This window comes from Sminthopsis crassicaudata, chromosome 2 (genome assembly GCF_048593235.1).
Source record: "Sminthopsis crassicaudata isolate SCR6 chromosome 2, ASM4859323v1, whole genome shotgun sequence".
In the NCBI taxonomy this organism is placed as follows: domain Eukaryota; kingdom Metazoa; phylum Chordata; class Mammalia; order Dasyuromorphia; family Dasyuridae; genus Sminthopsis; species Sminthopsis crassicaudata.
The window spans coordinates 258,601,646-258,613,103 of record NC_133618.1 but is presented as its reverse complement, the minus strand read 5'-3'; the positions used below and the strand labels follow the sequence as shown (position 1 = coordinate 258,613,103).

Here is an 11,458-nt window from a genome sequence, read left to right as displayed (position 1 = left end):
ATATACATATGTATATACACACAAACACACACACACAGTCTTATCTCCATGGAGAAGTGCCCCTCATATGCTATATTCTAACCAAAAATTCTGTTTTATAATTCCAAGAAAGAAAAAGAGACACTCTCTTTATATTCTTTATTTCATTTAATATGAAGAACCTACCATACTGTTCGGTTTGAGAGCACCAGACTGGAATTTGCTATAAGAATGGTTTCATACAAGGAGGAAAGATGGAGGGATCTGGGAAGAGAGAGGAACCTGGATGCTTCTCTTACCACACTCCCCACCCCCCAAAACAAAGTTTTGTGACTATCCATCTGAAACTGCTCCCTCCATTCTATTTACTGCAGAGTGGCCCCATCACATGCTTACCTGCTGCTTTTGCTCTCTCCATACCCCAGAACCTTCTCATTGTTCCCTCTGCCCTCTCCCTCCCCCTCCTCTGCTTAGCTGGAATCTGGCTACAAATCCATCTCTCTGCCTGGGGTTGGTTGGGCTCACAGTCCGAATAAGGGCAAGAAGGAGAGGTGCTGTCAGTTAGAAGGGGGCGCTCCCTTCTTGATCTCTTTGTTGGTAATTTAAGGTTCTCATTGCCCTTCCTTTCCCTCTTCCCTCAGACACTGGGTCCTGCCTAAACAGGAAAAGGGAGTAGGAAGAAAGATTCTCTGCAGGGATGATCCTCCATTTGCCACCCTCCCTGCCTGGCTCCGAAAAGGGGAACATTTCATGGCCAGCTGTGTTGTGCATCTGGTATTAAGAAGATATGTGTTCTTTCATCCTACCCTGAGGGGTCCTGTCAGCTGAACATTCCTGGCCATGAATTCCAAGTCCTTTCTTTCCTCCTTCTGAATCTACCTGTTCAGTTCTGCATAGATCTCTCTGTTCAGTTCTATCTGTCTTGCATGACCTTCTTGTCCCTGAGAGATTATAATCTTTAAATCCCCAGCAGCTGGGATTTGGGGAAGGGTGGGGGAAGGAGAAGAGTCTGGGGAAAGGCTGGTCTTAATAAGAATTGAGGAGTGGAGGGTCGATCTTCCCATCTCCCTCTACAACCCCACCTCCCGCCTGTTTAAGCACCCCCCCCCTTTCCATCTTGTGTAATTCCTGACTGGAGAAATGGAGCAGAGTATTGCCAAGTCTTCCTGTATGAAGATTGCCCAACCCTTCCTGAATTTGGCAAAGAGTTAATCAACATCCTCCCTAGGGTGGCTGGCTGCCAAATTGGGCCCATATATAGGGGTCCTCAGGGCAGTTCTCTTATTCCAGCCTTGCCTTCCTTCCTGGTTGACCTCATTCCCCATCACCTGCCCAGGCTCACCATCAGGCCAACCCACCCCCACTAAAGGATGGCTGTAAGACTCTTATGGATGGGACTTGCCCTGCTTGGAATAGCGCAGGTCCAGGCCCAGAACCGGCCCCTGATCCCTGCTCCAAGCCTGAACAGAGTCCCTCAGCAGATTAACTTCCTACCAGAGGAGGTGAGTGGGCCTTGTAACGGAGTCTAATGTGTGGTCAGAAGCGAGGAGTGTCAGACTGCTGGGAAAGTTTGTGAAGAGGGTGAGAGAGCAGAGAGAGAAGAAAGGAGACAGACACCTGCAGAGCAGAAGGCAGTGGGCCATAGCAAGAGAACACTGAGCTAGCACACCTGGTTTCTAGTCTCAGTATTGTCTCTAACAGTAGACAGAGTGTCTCTCTTCTCAAGAAGCATCTAGTCTGATGAGGGAAAGCTCCTATAACCATACAGTCTCTGGTCTGATAGGGAGTCCTGGTATCCTAGACCCTCCACGTCTAAAAATTACTTTTTTTCTATACCTAGAATGTTGGACTCAGTCATAAATATTTGCTGACTGAATGAACTTGGGCAGAATTCTGGCCATCAAATACCCAAGCAACAACTCTGTTCAAAATTCTATGCTGAGTGCTCTGTGGAACATAAAGTTCTGGTCCCTGTCTCCCAAACCTCTAGTGACTCCCTTTTGCCTATCAAGTTAAGTCCAGAGGCCAGACATCCAAGACTCTCTTCAACTCAACACTTTCCCATCTTTGTAGTTTTATTTCACATAATTCCTGTAATACCTAACTCACAGGGTTGTTCTGAGGACTGAGATATGCAATATACATATAGTACTTTGCAAACCTTAAAACTCTATGTGCCCGTAGAACATTGTTGTTACTTTTATTGTTCCAGAAGCAGCAATAGCTGCATTGAGAGGCAAATGTTCTGAGTTCACAGCTTTCCCACCAACCCATACTGGCTGTGTGATCCTGAGCAAGTCCATTTAATTCCTTGGTGCTCTGGGTAACTCTCTAAAGCTCTAAGCTGTAGAGAAGGTACCAACTCTCGAATGAATGTCTTCATCTAGGGGTACTTTTATCAATGAAATTACAGAACCAGTCCCTATTGCTATTGTTGTTATTATCAGGCTTCCTATCCCAATATTTAATATTCCAGCAAAAATGGGAACTTTTTACATTCTAAACATAAATTGGGCTCACTTATGTTCATGTTTGCTCAGGCTATTTCCTAGTCTTAATCCTTTTTTTTTTTTTTTCACCTGCTGAATTCCTATCCCTTATCTAAAGCCTAAACCTAATGCTACATCCACCAGGACACCTTCCTTGATCCCCAAAGATGGCAATGATCTTCCCCAATCCTATCCCAGAAGTCATAGAGTACTTTGGTCTGTAATTATGATGCATTTATCATGAAATGTTATATTTCATAGCTACCTATGATGACATTATTCTCAGGGTGGGTACTCTTTTTTAATCTAACCTCTATTTTTTCCCAGTACTTAGCCTAGTATTTTATACATAGAATATACTTAAACAATGTTTGTTCTTCTGTACTGCCCTCAGGGAGTCTGTAGTATAGCCTCAGTCTAAGAAAAGTATATAGTCATGATACAAGGTAGAATATATTAAAAGTAATAACAGGACAAAGGGGAGAAGGGAATAAGCATTTATATAGTGCATACTAGGTGCTGAGTGCTTTTTACAAATATCATCTCATTCGATTCTTACAACAATCCTGAGAAGAAGCTAGCATCCCTATTTTAGAGCTGAAGAAACTGAGGTGCCAAGGATCATAGCTAGTCAGTATCTGAAGGTAGATTTGAACTTGGGTCTTCCTGCTCCAGGCCCACTGCATCGCTTAGTTGTCTTATACAATGAAAGTACTAAGGTAATTTAGAAAAGAAAACTACTATTCAGCTATTGATTCTGTCCTCATGAGGTTTGCTAGTTGTTTGTGGTTGTTGTTTAGTTGTTTTTTAATCATGTCAGACCCTCTGACTCCATTTGAGATTTTCTTGGCAAAGATACTAGAGTGGTTTTCTATTGTTTGCTTTTTCTTTCTCCAACTCATTTTACAGATGAGTAAACTGAGGTAAACAGATGAAGTGACTTGCCTAGAGTCACATAGTTCCTAAGTATCTGAGTCCATTAGTTATCTGCCCGGACAGATCAGCAAGGGTATCATCTATCCTAAAAACCCTGTCCCAAGTCTCTTTCACTAATAGAGATAATCTATGGAAAGCAGCCTCTATCCTACTCTTGGAAAATCCCAAAAAAGGTAAAAACAGTTTCTTCCCTCAAGGAATTCACATTCTAATTTGTAGTATGTAAATAACTAGTAATATCCCAAAAGTATGCTAAATAGATGAAAAATGATCCCAAAAAGGAGGGAAGGAAGTCTATAGAGGGGAATTAGCCTTGAAGAAAGTCAGGGAAACCAACAGGTGGACTTGAGGAGGAAGAGCATTCCACACATGGTGTTCATCCAATACAAAGGCATGGGAAATGGAAATAGAGAATTCTCAACATTGTACAACAATGCAACAACAAGATTATGTAATGATCAACTGTGGTGGACTTGGATCTTTCCAACAATGATGTGACTCAGGCCAATTCCAATAAACTTGTGATGGAGAGAGCCATCTGCATCCAGAAAAAGTACTATAGGAATTGAATGTGGATCATAACACAGTATTTTTACCTTTCTTGTTTTGTTTGCTTGCTTTTTTTTTCCATTTTGATCTGATTTTTCTTGTGCAGCATGATAAATCTGAAAATATGTTTAGGAAAAAGAGAGAGAGAGAGAAGGAAAGAGGAAGGGGGAGAGAGAGAGAGAGAGAGAGAGAGAGAGAGAGAGAGAGAGAGAGAGAGAGAGAGAGAGAGACAGAGAGACAGAGAGAGACAGAGAGACAGAGACAGAGAGAGACAGAGAGAGACAGAGAGACAGAGACAGAGAGAGAGAGAGACAGAGAGACAGAGAGAATTCTCAGGGTTAAGCTATGTTTTCCCCTTTGAAATTCTTCTGGTTCTGAGATTAAAGAAAGAGAAGGGTAGTCAAGCCCAACACCACAGAGGGATGAAAGCTGAATACTCTGCCTACATTCCATCCTGTGCCCTCACCATCACTCCCAATCATCACTCTTTCCTACAGTTCCAAGGGACATGGTACGTTGTTGGCGTGTCAGGGAATGCCTTTAGAAGGGCCGAAGATGGTCAGTCCAAGATGTATACCACAACCTACCAACTACAAGGAGACAATAGCTACACAGTCACTTCTAGATTACTCAGGTAAGACAGGGGCACAGTAATTGATGTGATAGCTTTGTAATCGGTTCACCCACTGACCTTAACATTGTGACAAGAGAGAAGATCCAGAATCTCAGTCCATAAACACTGAGGGAATATACAGACAGAATAAAGGAAAGAAGCAGATTAGGATGGAACTAAAACAGAGAGGTTTCAATGAAGAAATTGAACTTGAAGAGAAAGGGGAAGGGAGAAATAAAAGAAAAAAATAGGGAATTTCAGTTGGGAGGGAACTTTTCTGAATCTTAATCTTACAGTTTCACAATAACAAAAACATTTTACATACAAGTTAGTCAAATTTTCTATCCACATTAAAAGAAGAATCTTTGCCCTCATGGGCTTTTGAAACTTCCTTAAACAGGAAGTGGGCACCTATGATAAAGAAACAGTTTTCAAGCTAAGGAACTTTTAATTCTTAGGAAGAAAGCTCAGGACATGTCTTTTAGGTAGGATGGGACTTATAAAAGAAAGTTATGGTTCTGGGATCAAAATAGGGAAGCTTAAAAGCCCTTAGGACTTCCCTCTGGGGAGTTTTTCTTGGGTGGAATCTAGCCCAACTATCTATCCTTTTCTCAGAAAGACCTGAGAAGTTTCAGAATTGAGAAGGAGGAAGTGGTAGTCACTTAGGAGCCCAGCTGAGGTACCAAAGCTTCCTCTAGCTCCAGGGTCCTATTTCCCCCACCCCAGGACCCAAGTAGAGATGGTTCCCTCTATGTGACGGGATGTAGGAGGTGTAGGAGATCTGAGAACAGGTAGAAGTGGTGATTCCAGCACCTGAAGACAGAGAATTTTTGTGGCACTGCTCCTCATTCATCCATCCATTCCTCTCAGGGGTGATCGCTGTGACACATTTGTGAGGACTTTTGTTCAGAAGGGTCAGCCAGGCCAGTTCACCTTGGGCAACATCGAAAGTGAGTCAAGTAGGAGGTGTCGTGTGGGAGGGTCCAAAGGACAAGCTATGAGAGCCTTTAACAATGTGATCTGGACCTGCCCAGACAGGGTGGGGAGGGTTACTATGTCCCGCATCACATCCTGACCTCTGGGCTGGCATAGACCCAAGAACCAGCTTCTCCTTTGTAGCATACAGCAAAGGCAGCAAGTTTCTTACTTTCTCATTCCTTTCTCCCATCCTACATCCCATTCCTGTGGGTAGATTATCAATTGCAGGATTACATAGTGAGAGTGATGAGAACCAACTATAATGAGTATGCCTTGGTGTATTTCAAGAAGACCGTGGATAGCAATGACTACTTCAAGATCACTCTATACGGTGAGTCCTCAGTCTCTCCTTCACTTCCCTGTGGATGGAATCCCAGAGCCTCCCACCCAAATCCCCACAGGATTCCTAGCAAAGGAGGAAGAAATTCCTGAGTCCCAGTCACTGAGCCCTCATCTCAGCATAGAGTGATGACCCAAAAAGGTCTTTGAAGGCTGGAAAGATGAGCCAAACAAGAGGTGAAATGTAAGGGATAAATGTCAGTCCTACACTTGGGAGACAGCAGAGTTCATGTGAAAAAGATCTGGCAGCTTTTAGTTGATGGCAAACTCTGTTTGAGCTAACAGGGTAATACATGGCAGCCAAAAAAGTTAATCCAAATCTTAGGCTGCATTAATAGAAGTATTGTGTGCAGAACAAGGGAGGTAATAGTCCCATGGTGCCCTGCACAGATCAGACCACAACTGCAAAGTTATATTCCATTTACATCTAAAGGAGGTCAACCAGGATGCTGATGAGGGGCAAGTCAGGGGACTCCAAACCATGTGATAAGATTGTTTATCCTGGAATCGAGAAGAATGAGAGGGGATGTGATCATTATCTTCAAATACCAGCAGGGTTTTCATGTGGAAGAGAGATTAGATTTGCTCCATTCAGCTCCAGAGAGCACCCAAAGTGTAAACAGGCTGAAAAATCTTTTATTCTAAAGGGGTATTTCCTCTCAGTTAGAGATGGCCAAAAATTCAAGGGACTGAGTAAGTAGCAATTCATTGGATACCTACTTGTTCCAGATGTCAATAAGGAGGTTTTTGTACTTCAGGTAAGGGTTTCACTAAGGGGATCTCTAAGTCTCTTCCAACCTAAGGAATTATTCATATCACTGAGCTGGACCCCAATCTCCCCCACCCTTATCTTGAGTAGTGATCCCAAATTTCTGATCCCCGAAGTTTTCTGGTACCCTGGGCCCCTAGATCTAGCTCCTCTCCCCGGAATCCCTGGCACTATAGGGAAATACTGAGAAGTCTACTTTCATCCCTGGGCATATTTCATTGGAACAATCCAGTCAGGGCTTAGCCAGAATTCCAGATAGGGCACTCTCTGGAACAAGTGTCAGAAGAGAGGAACAGGTACAGAAAATAAGTCCCTAGAATGAAGACTCAGGAACCAAAACTTGGTTTTTCTCCTGACTATAGGGAGAAGTGAGGATCTGAGACCTGAACTAAAAGAAGGCTTCGTAAGATTATCCAAATCAATGGGACTCACTGCTGACAACATTATTTTCCCAGTAAAAGTTGGTAAGAAAAAGAAAAACCCACTAAATTTTTTATAAAGGAAAGAAAGGAAGGAGAGAAAGAAAGATTTTTAAAGGGGGTATAGTAAGAAGCCAAAAAGAAAGAGAAATACTGGTTCATGGCCTGGTTATTAGCTAGGATAACTACTGTTCCCTCCAGTTCTCTATTTCCCTTCAGGAGATGCTGAAGGACTTACAGAATGTAGCTTATGACCATTTTTAACACCTCTGTTCCTGCCCTCCCAGAAGGCCCTTTCCCCTCACATTCTAGATCAGATAGGGCATCTCTGGTGGCCCTGCCCCTGCATCTCTCTCCACCACTGACCTATTTCTATTTCTGCTTCCACAGAGGAGTGCATTCATGTTGAGGCCTAAGCAAGGTGTGAGTATGAGCCAACCTCAGGGGCTTACCAGAACTCTGTAAGGGAGGGAACTTCCTGGGGGGTTGGTCTGGGTTGAGTATAAAGACCATTTTTTCCCTACTTCTTTCACAGGAGATACTATCCTAGCTTCTTTACTCCTGGGGAGGAAAGGAACAAGATGACAATATTTCTCTGCAATTTCAATGCCTTCCCATTCTCTACTACTGACTCTGACTCTATTTGGTGGTTTGATTTTTACTTTTCTTTGTTTCGTTCTTCTCCATTTTCTTACTCTTTTTTCTGTCTCTTGATTCCCACATTTTTGTCTCTCCCTATTCTTTTTGTTTCTTTCTCCTCATTTTCTGTTTTTTCTAACTCTTTGTGTATGTCTTTCTCCATCTATCTTTTCTGCCTCTTTTTCTGTTTCTACCTTTCCTCATTCTGTGTATCTCTAGCTCCCTTTTCATTCTTCCCTTCTCCTGTCCCCTTCTCTGCTGTTGCGTTCCTTTCTCTCCTCTACTGTTCTCGCTCTCAGTCTCTGTCTCTCCATTCTGTCTCCTTCTCTATCCCTGTCCCTGTCTCTCTGTCCCTGTCCCCCACTCCCCCTCCATATTTTCATGCCTTTGTCTGTCCAGGTGATTCATGTACCACATCTCCCACAGGTCCAAGTCCTGAAAAAACTCCACCTATTCAATCTTGATCCTGACATTCTAAGATCCACAACTCCCCCCTCTTCTCCTCATCTTCCAACAGACAACTGGAGACATGCCTTCATCCAGCCTCTGACTGATTCCACAACCTGAGATTCCCCTCCTCTATTCCCCCTTTCAATTGAATGTAGAGGAAGAATAAAAAGTGTCAAGTACCAATGAGTCTGTTTTCATGACCTTCAATTGAGTAGGCGAAAGCTGGTGACAGCAGAAGGGAGGGAACATGTGGTCATATGCCCCAGTGCAGGAGCATGAAGTCCACAACTCTCTCATTTTACAGGTAGTCTCAGAAAAGAGTGGTTTATTCAACGGCACAGAGGGAATGAATATTAGAGACTTTCTCTTTCTACTGCACAGCTCCCACGAATGGGGCTTTCCAAGATTCATTTCATTGTTAGTAGGGTGAGCAGATGGGCCAAGCAATTGCTCTTTCTCTACCCTAAAAATGCCAACTTAGAGTAAGGGACCACTTTGTATATCCCTTGGTATTGTCCAAGGAATAGTGGACAGAGAGCTGATACAGAGACAGAGAGCACTACCTAGAAGCAGGTGCCTAGCAAGGAAGAAGACAAGACAATTTCAACTCCTGATTCAAATTTGGATTTAAAATCAGTGTCTGAGCCTCAGTTTTTTCATTTGTAAAATGGGAATAAAAATATCTTTAACACTAATTTCACAAGAATGTTGTGATGCTCACTTGAGATGAATATAAAGAGCTTTGCAAACCTTAAAAGAGTTATATAAGTGAAAATTGTCATTATTATCAAGACCCTGTTGTATCCCCTCCTGTCACAAATGTTTGTGTGCCTACTAGGCAACATTTGGAACTCAGGTGGTTTTAATTGACATCCAGACAGGAAGAAAATACACTTAGATGGGAACAGAATACATCCATTAAAGCCAGGTATGGCTAGACAGTGATACAAATCTTTTAATTAGATAGATGAATAAATGAATAAATATTTAAATTTTCTATTAAAGAGGATATGCCTAAATTAATAACATGGATTGTGGATAGAAGAAAGCAGTGACATAAGGGTGGGATGACCAGGAGATCAATCAACCACAAGTTCTTGTGGTAAGTAGGATTCTGAACCCTCTTTCCTTTTTGGAAGTTTAGAGTCATGTAGCTATGGAAATATTTAGAAGAATTGTATTTGTTTGACATATATTGGATTAGTTACTAGGAGAGGAGAAAGGTGGGGAAAGAGAGAAAAAATTTGGAGCACAGGATTTTGCAGGGGTGAGTGTTGAAAACTATCTTTGCATGTACTTGGAAAAAGAAAAAAAAAAAAAAGAAAGAGTTGTATTGGAAGTGTGAATATAAAAATGTGGATTTGAACCCAATTCTCTCCTATTTGCTTCTGTCTGTGTGACTTTAGATAAATCACTTAATTTCTCTATCTTTATCTTTAAAATGGAAGAAGTGAACTAGATGAACACTGAGATTCTTTCAATCTGCAAAACTATGAACCTGAAACTGCTCATTTAATAATTTGATTTCACTCAGCTCAGCCTGAAGATTAAGCTCTGGCTTTGAAGGGATTTTAGATTTAATCAATTAACCAACACTAAGTATCAGCTATGTGCCTATCCATAGATGCCTAGATTTAAAGTTAGAAAAACTTTAGAAGTCCTCATTGGACAATCCCATCATTTTACAGATATGTGGCTAAACTCAAAATCAGGTGATCAATAGATAAATGGAAAAACTGAGATTTTAAATTTTCCTCTGACTTCAAGTCCAACAGTCTTTCCACTGCTCTGACGGATCATCCTAGTTATTAAGAGAATCTCCCACACAAGCTGCAGAATTTTCTTTCACCCAGATTCCGTACCAGGAATATGATTGATGATGTGATCACAACCTAGAGAGATCAGGAAGGCCTTATGTTCTTCAGAGCAAGTTAAAGGCCCCAGTTGTGATACCCCAAAGATAAAATCAGACTTGGGGCTCAAACTAAGCTTCCCAAGGAAAGGTAGAACTTAGCTGTTAACAATTCACTACCAAGACCATCTCCAAAGGTTCCTTCTCTTTCAGCTTCTTTCTCTATTTTAGAATAGAATCTCAATTTTGTAAGGTCTGCTTTAGACTGGAATCTAGGAAGGAACTGGTTCCTGGGTCTTCTTCCAGTAAATGGGGCTTTGCTAAAAAGTATTACCATTGTTCAATTGTACCGGACTCTTCATCCCTTTTTTGAGGATTTCTTGGCAAAGACACTGGATTGCTTTGCCATTTCCTTCTCAGTTTTTTCATGTATCACCTGACCTTGAGTTTTACCACATATTTATCTGTAAAATGATGGGATTGTCCAATGAGGGACTTTAAAGTTCTTTCCAACTTTAAAGCATCTATGTGGGTAGGCACATAACTGGTACTTAGTGTTGTTTAATTGATTAAATCTAAAATTCCTTCAAAGTCAGAGCTTAATCTTTAGGCTGAGCTGAATGAAATCAAGTTATTTATTGAGTAGTTTCAGGTTCATAGCTTTGCAGATTGAAAGTTAAGTGATTTGTTTAGGGTCACACAGTTAGGGGGTATCTGAAGTGAATTCAAGTATTATCCTTATCTTCCTACTCACCTCCAATAATAAGAACATGATGTGACAGCAGTGAGTGGGGTTATGAAGACATGGGATGAAGGAAGAGCCTGAGACACTTTGTCCCTTGACCTCCTGGGCAAGGTCAAATACTGGAGCCAGAACCCACTCCACCAATACACACAGTCTGTTTTAGCTACTTTGGCTGGGCTGGATTTTTACCCCTGGAGCAGTGAATACAGACAGACAAGGGGTGGAGTTTCTTTGCTTTGGCTGAAAGGCAGCACATTCCCCAGTTTCTACATCTGGGCCTGCTGTGCCCTGCAGGACCCAAACCCATAAACAAATTGAAGGATTAGGGAGTCTTCCTGTCTCTGATGCTGCTGGGTTAAAGGTAGGGGGTCTGGGGAAGGCAGAGATAGATATCAAGTGACCGAATTGCTAGATTTAGTTTAGGAAAGATGCCCTAAATCTATAGGGCTAGCTTGTAGGGCTAAACTATTAAGTGATAGATGGAAAATATTTCCTCCCTTCCCCTCTCCCCACTCCCTCTTATATCTTGGTGCCTGAGGATGTTCCTAAAATTTACCATTCCTTGGAGTTATCCCAGAGCAGATTCACATCCCAGAAAGGCAATGATGTGATAATTTTTGTTTTAAAAAAAAAATTAATTAATTAAAATTTTAAAAATAAAAAATATATTTTTAAATTTTATGATTATTTTTATTTTTTCA

The 11,458-nt window shown here is 41.7% G+C and overlaps 1 protein-coding gene across 3 annotated transcripts; it reads left to right on the top strand.

Moving 5' to 3' along the window:
- Window positions 1-1,210: 1,210 nt before the first annotated feature.
- On the top strand, window positions 1,211-8,346 carry LCN12 (lipocalin 12). 3 transcript variants are annotated; one of them, XM_074289096.1, is made up of 7 exons: window positions 1,211-1,481; window positions 4,451-4,587; window positions 5,437-5,516; window positions 5,759-5,875; window positions 7,015-7,116; window positions 7,462-7,492; window positions 7,607-8,346. In XM_074289096.1, the coding sequence occupies exons 1-6, from the start codon at window positions 1,350-1,352 to the stop codon at window positions 7,485-7,487; spliced, it is 594 nt and encodes a 197-aa protein (XP_074145197.1). In that variant the 5' UTR covers window positions 1,211-1,349; the 3' UTR covers window positions 7,488-7,492; window positions 7,607-8,346. The 3 variants fall into 3 exon arrangements, with proteins under 3 accessions (XP_074145197.1, XP_074145198.1, XP_074145196.1); XM_074289097.1 differs by having other exon boundaries at window positions 7,462-7,494; window positions 8,228-8,346; XM_074289095.1 differs by having other exon boundaries at window positions 7,462-7,494; window positions 8,137-8,346.
- Window positions 8,347-11,458: the final 3,112 nt, after the last annotated feature.

What these genes read in the sequence shown, in the direction of transcription:
- LCN12 (XM_074289096.1), top strand. Translation starts at nt 1,350, where the DNA reads ATGGCTGTAAGACTCTTATGGATGGGACTTGCCCTGCTTGGAATAGCG. An exon ending in GTCACTTCTAGATTACTCAG is followed by an intron (nt 4,588 to 5,436) that starts GTAAGACAGGGG and finishes CATTCCTCTCAG; the next exon opens with GGGTGATCGCTGTGACACAT. An exon ending in CTTCAAGATCACTCTATACG is followed by an intron (nt 5,876 to 7,014) that starts GTGAGTCCTCAG and finishes TCCTGACTATAG; the next exon opens with GGAGAAGTGAGGATCTGAGA.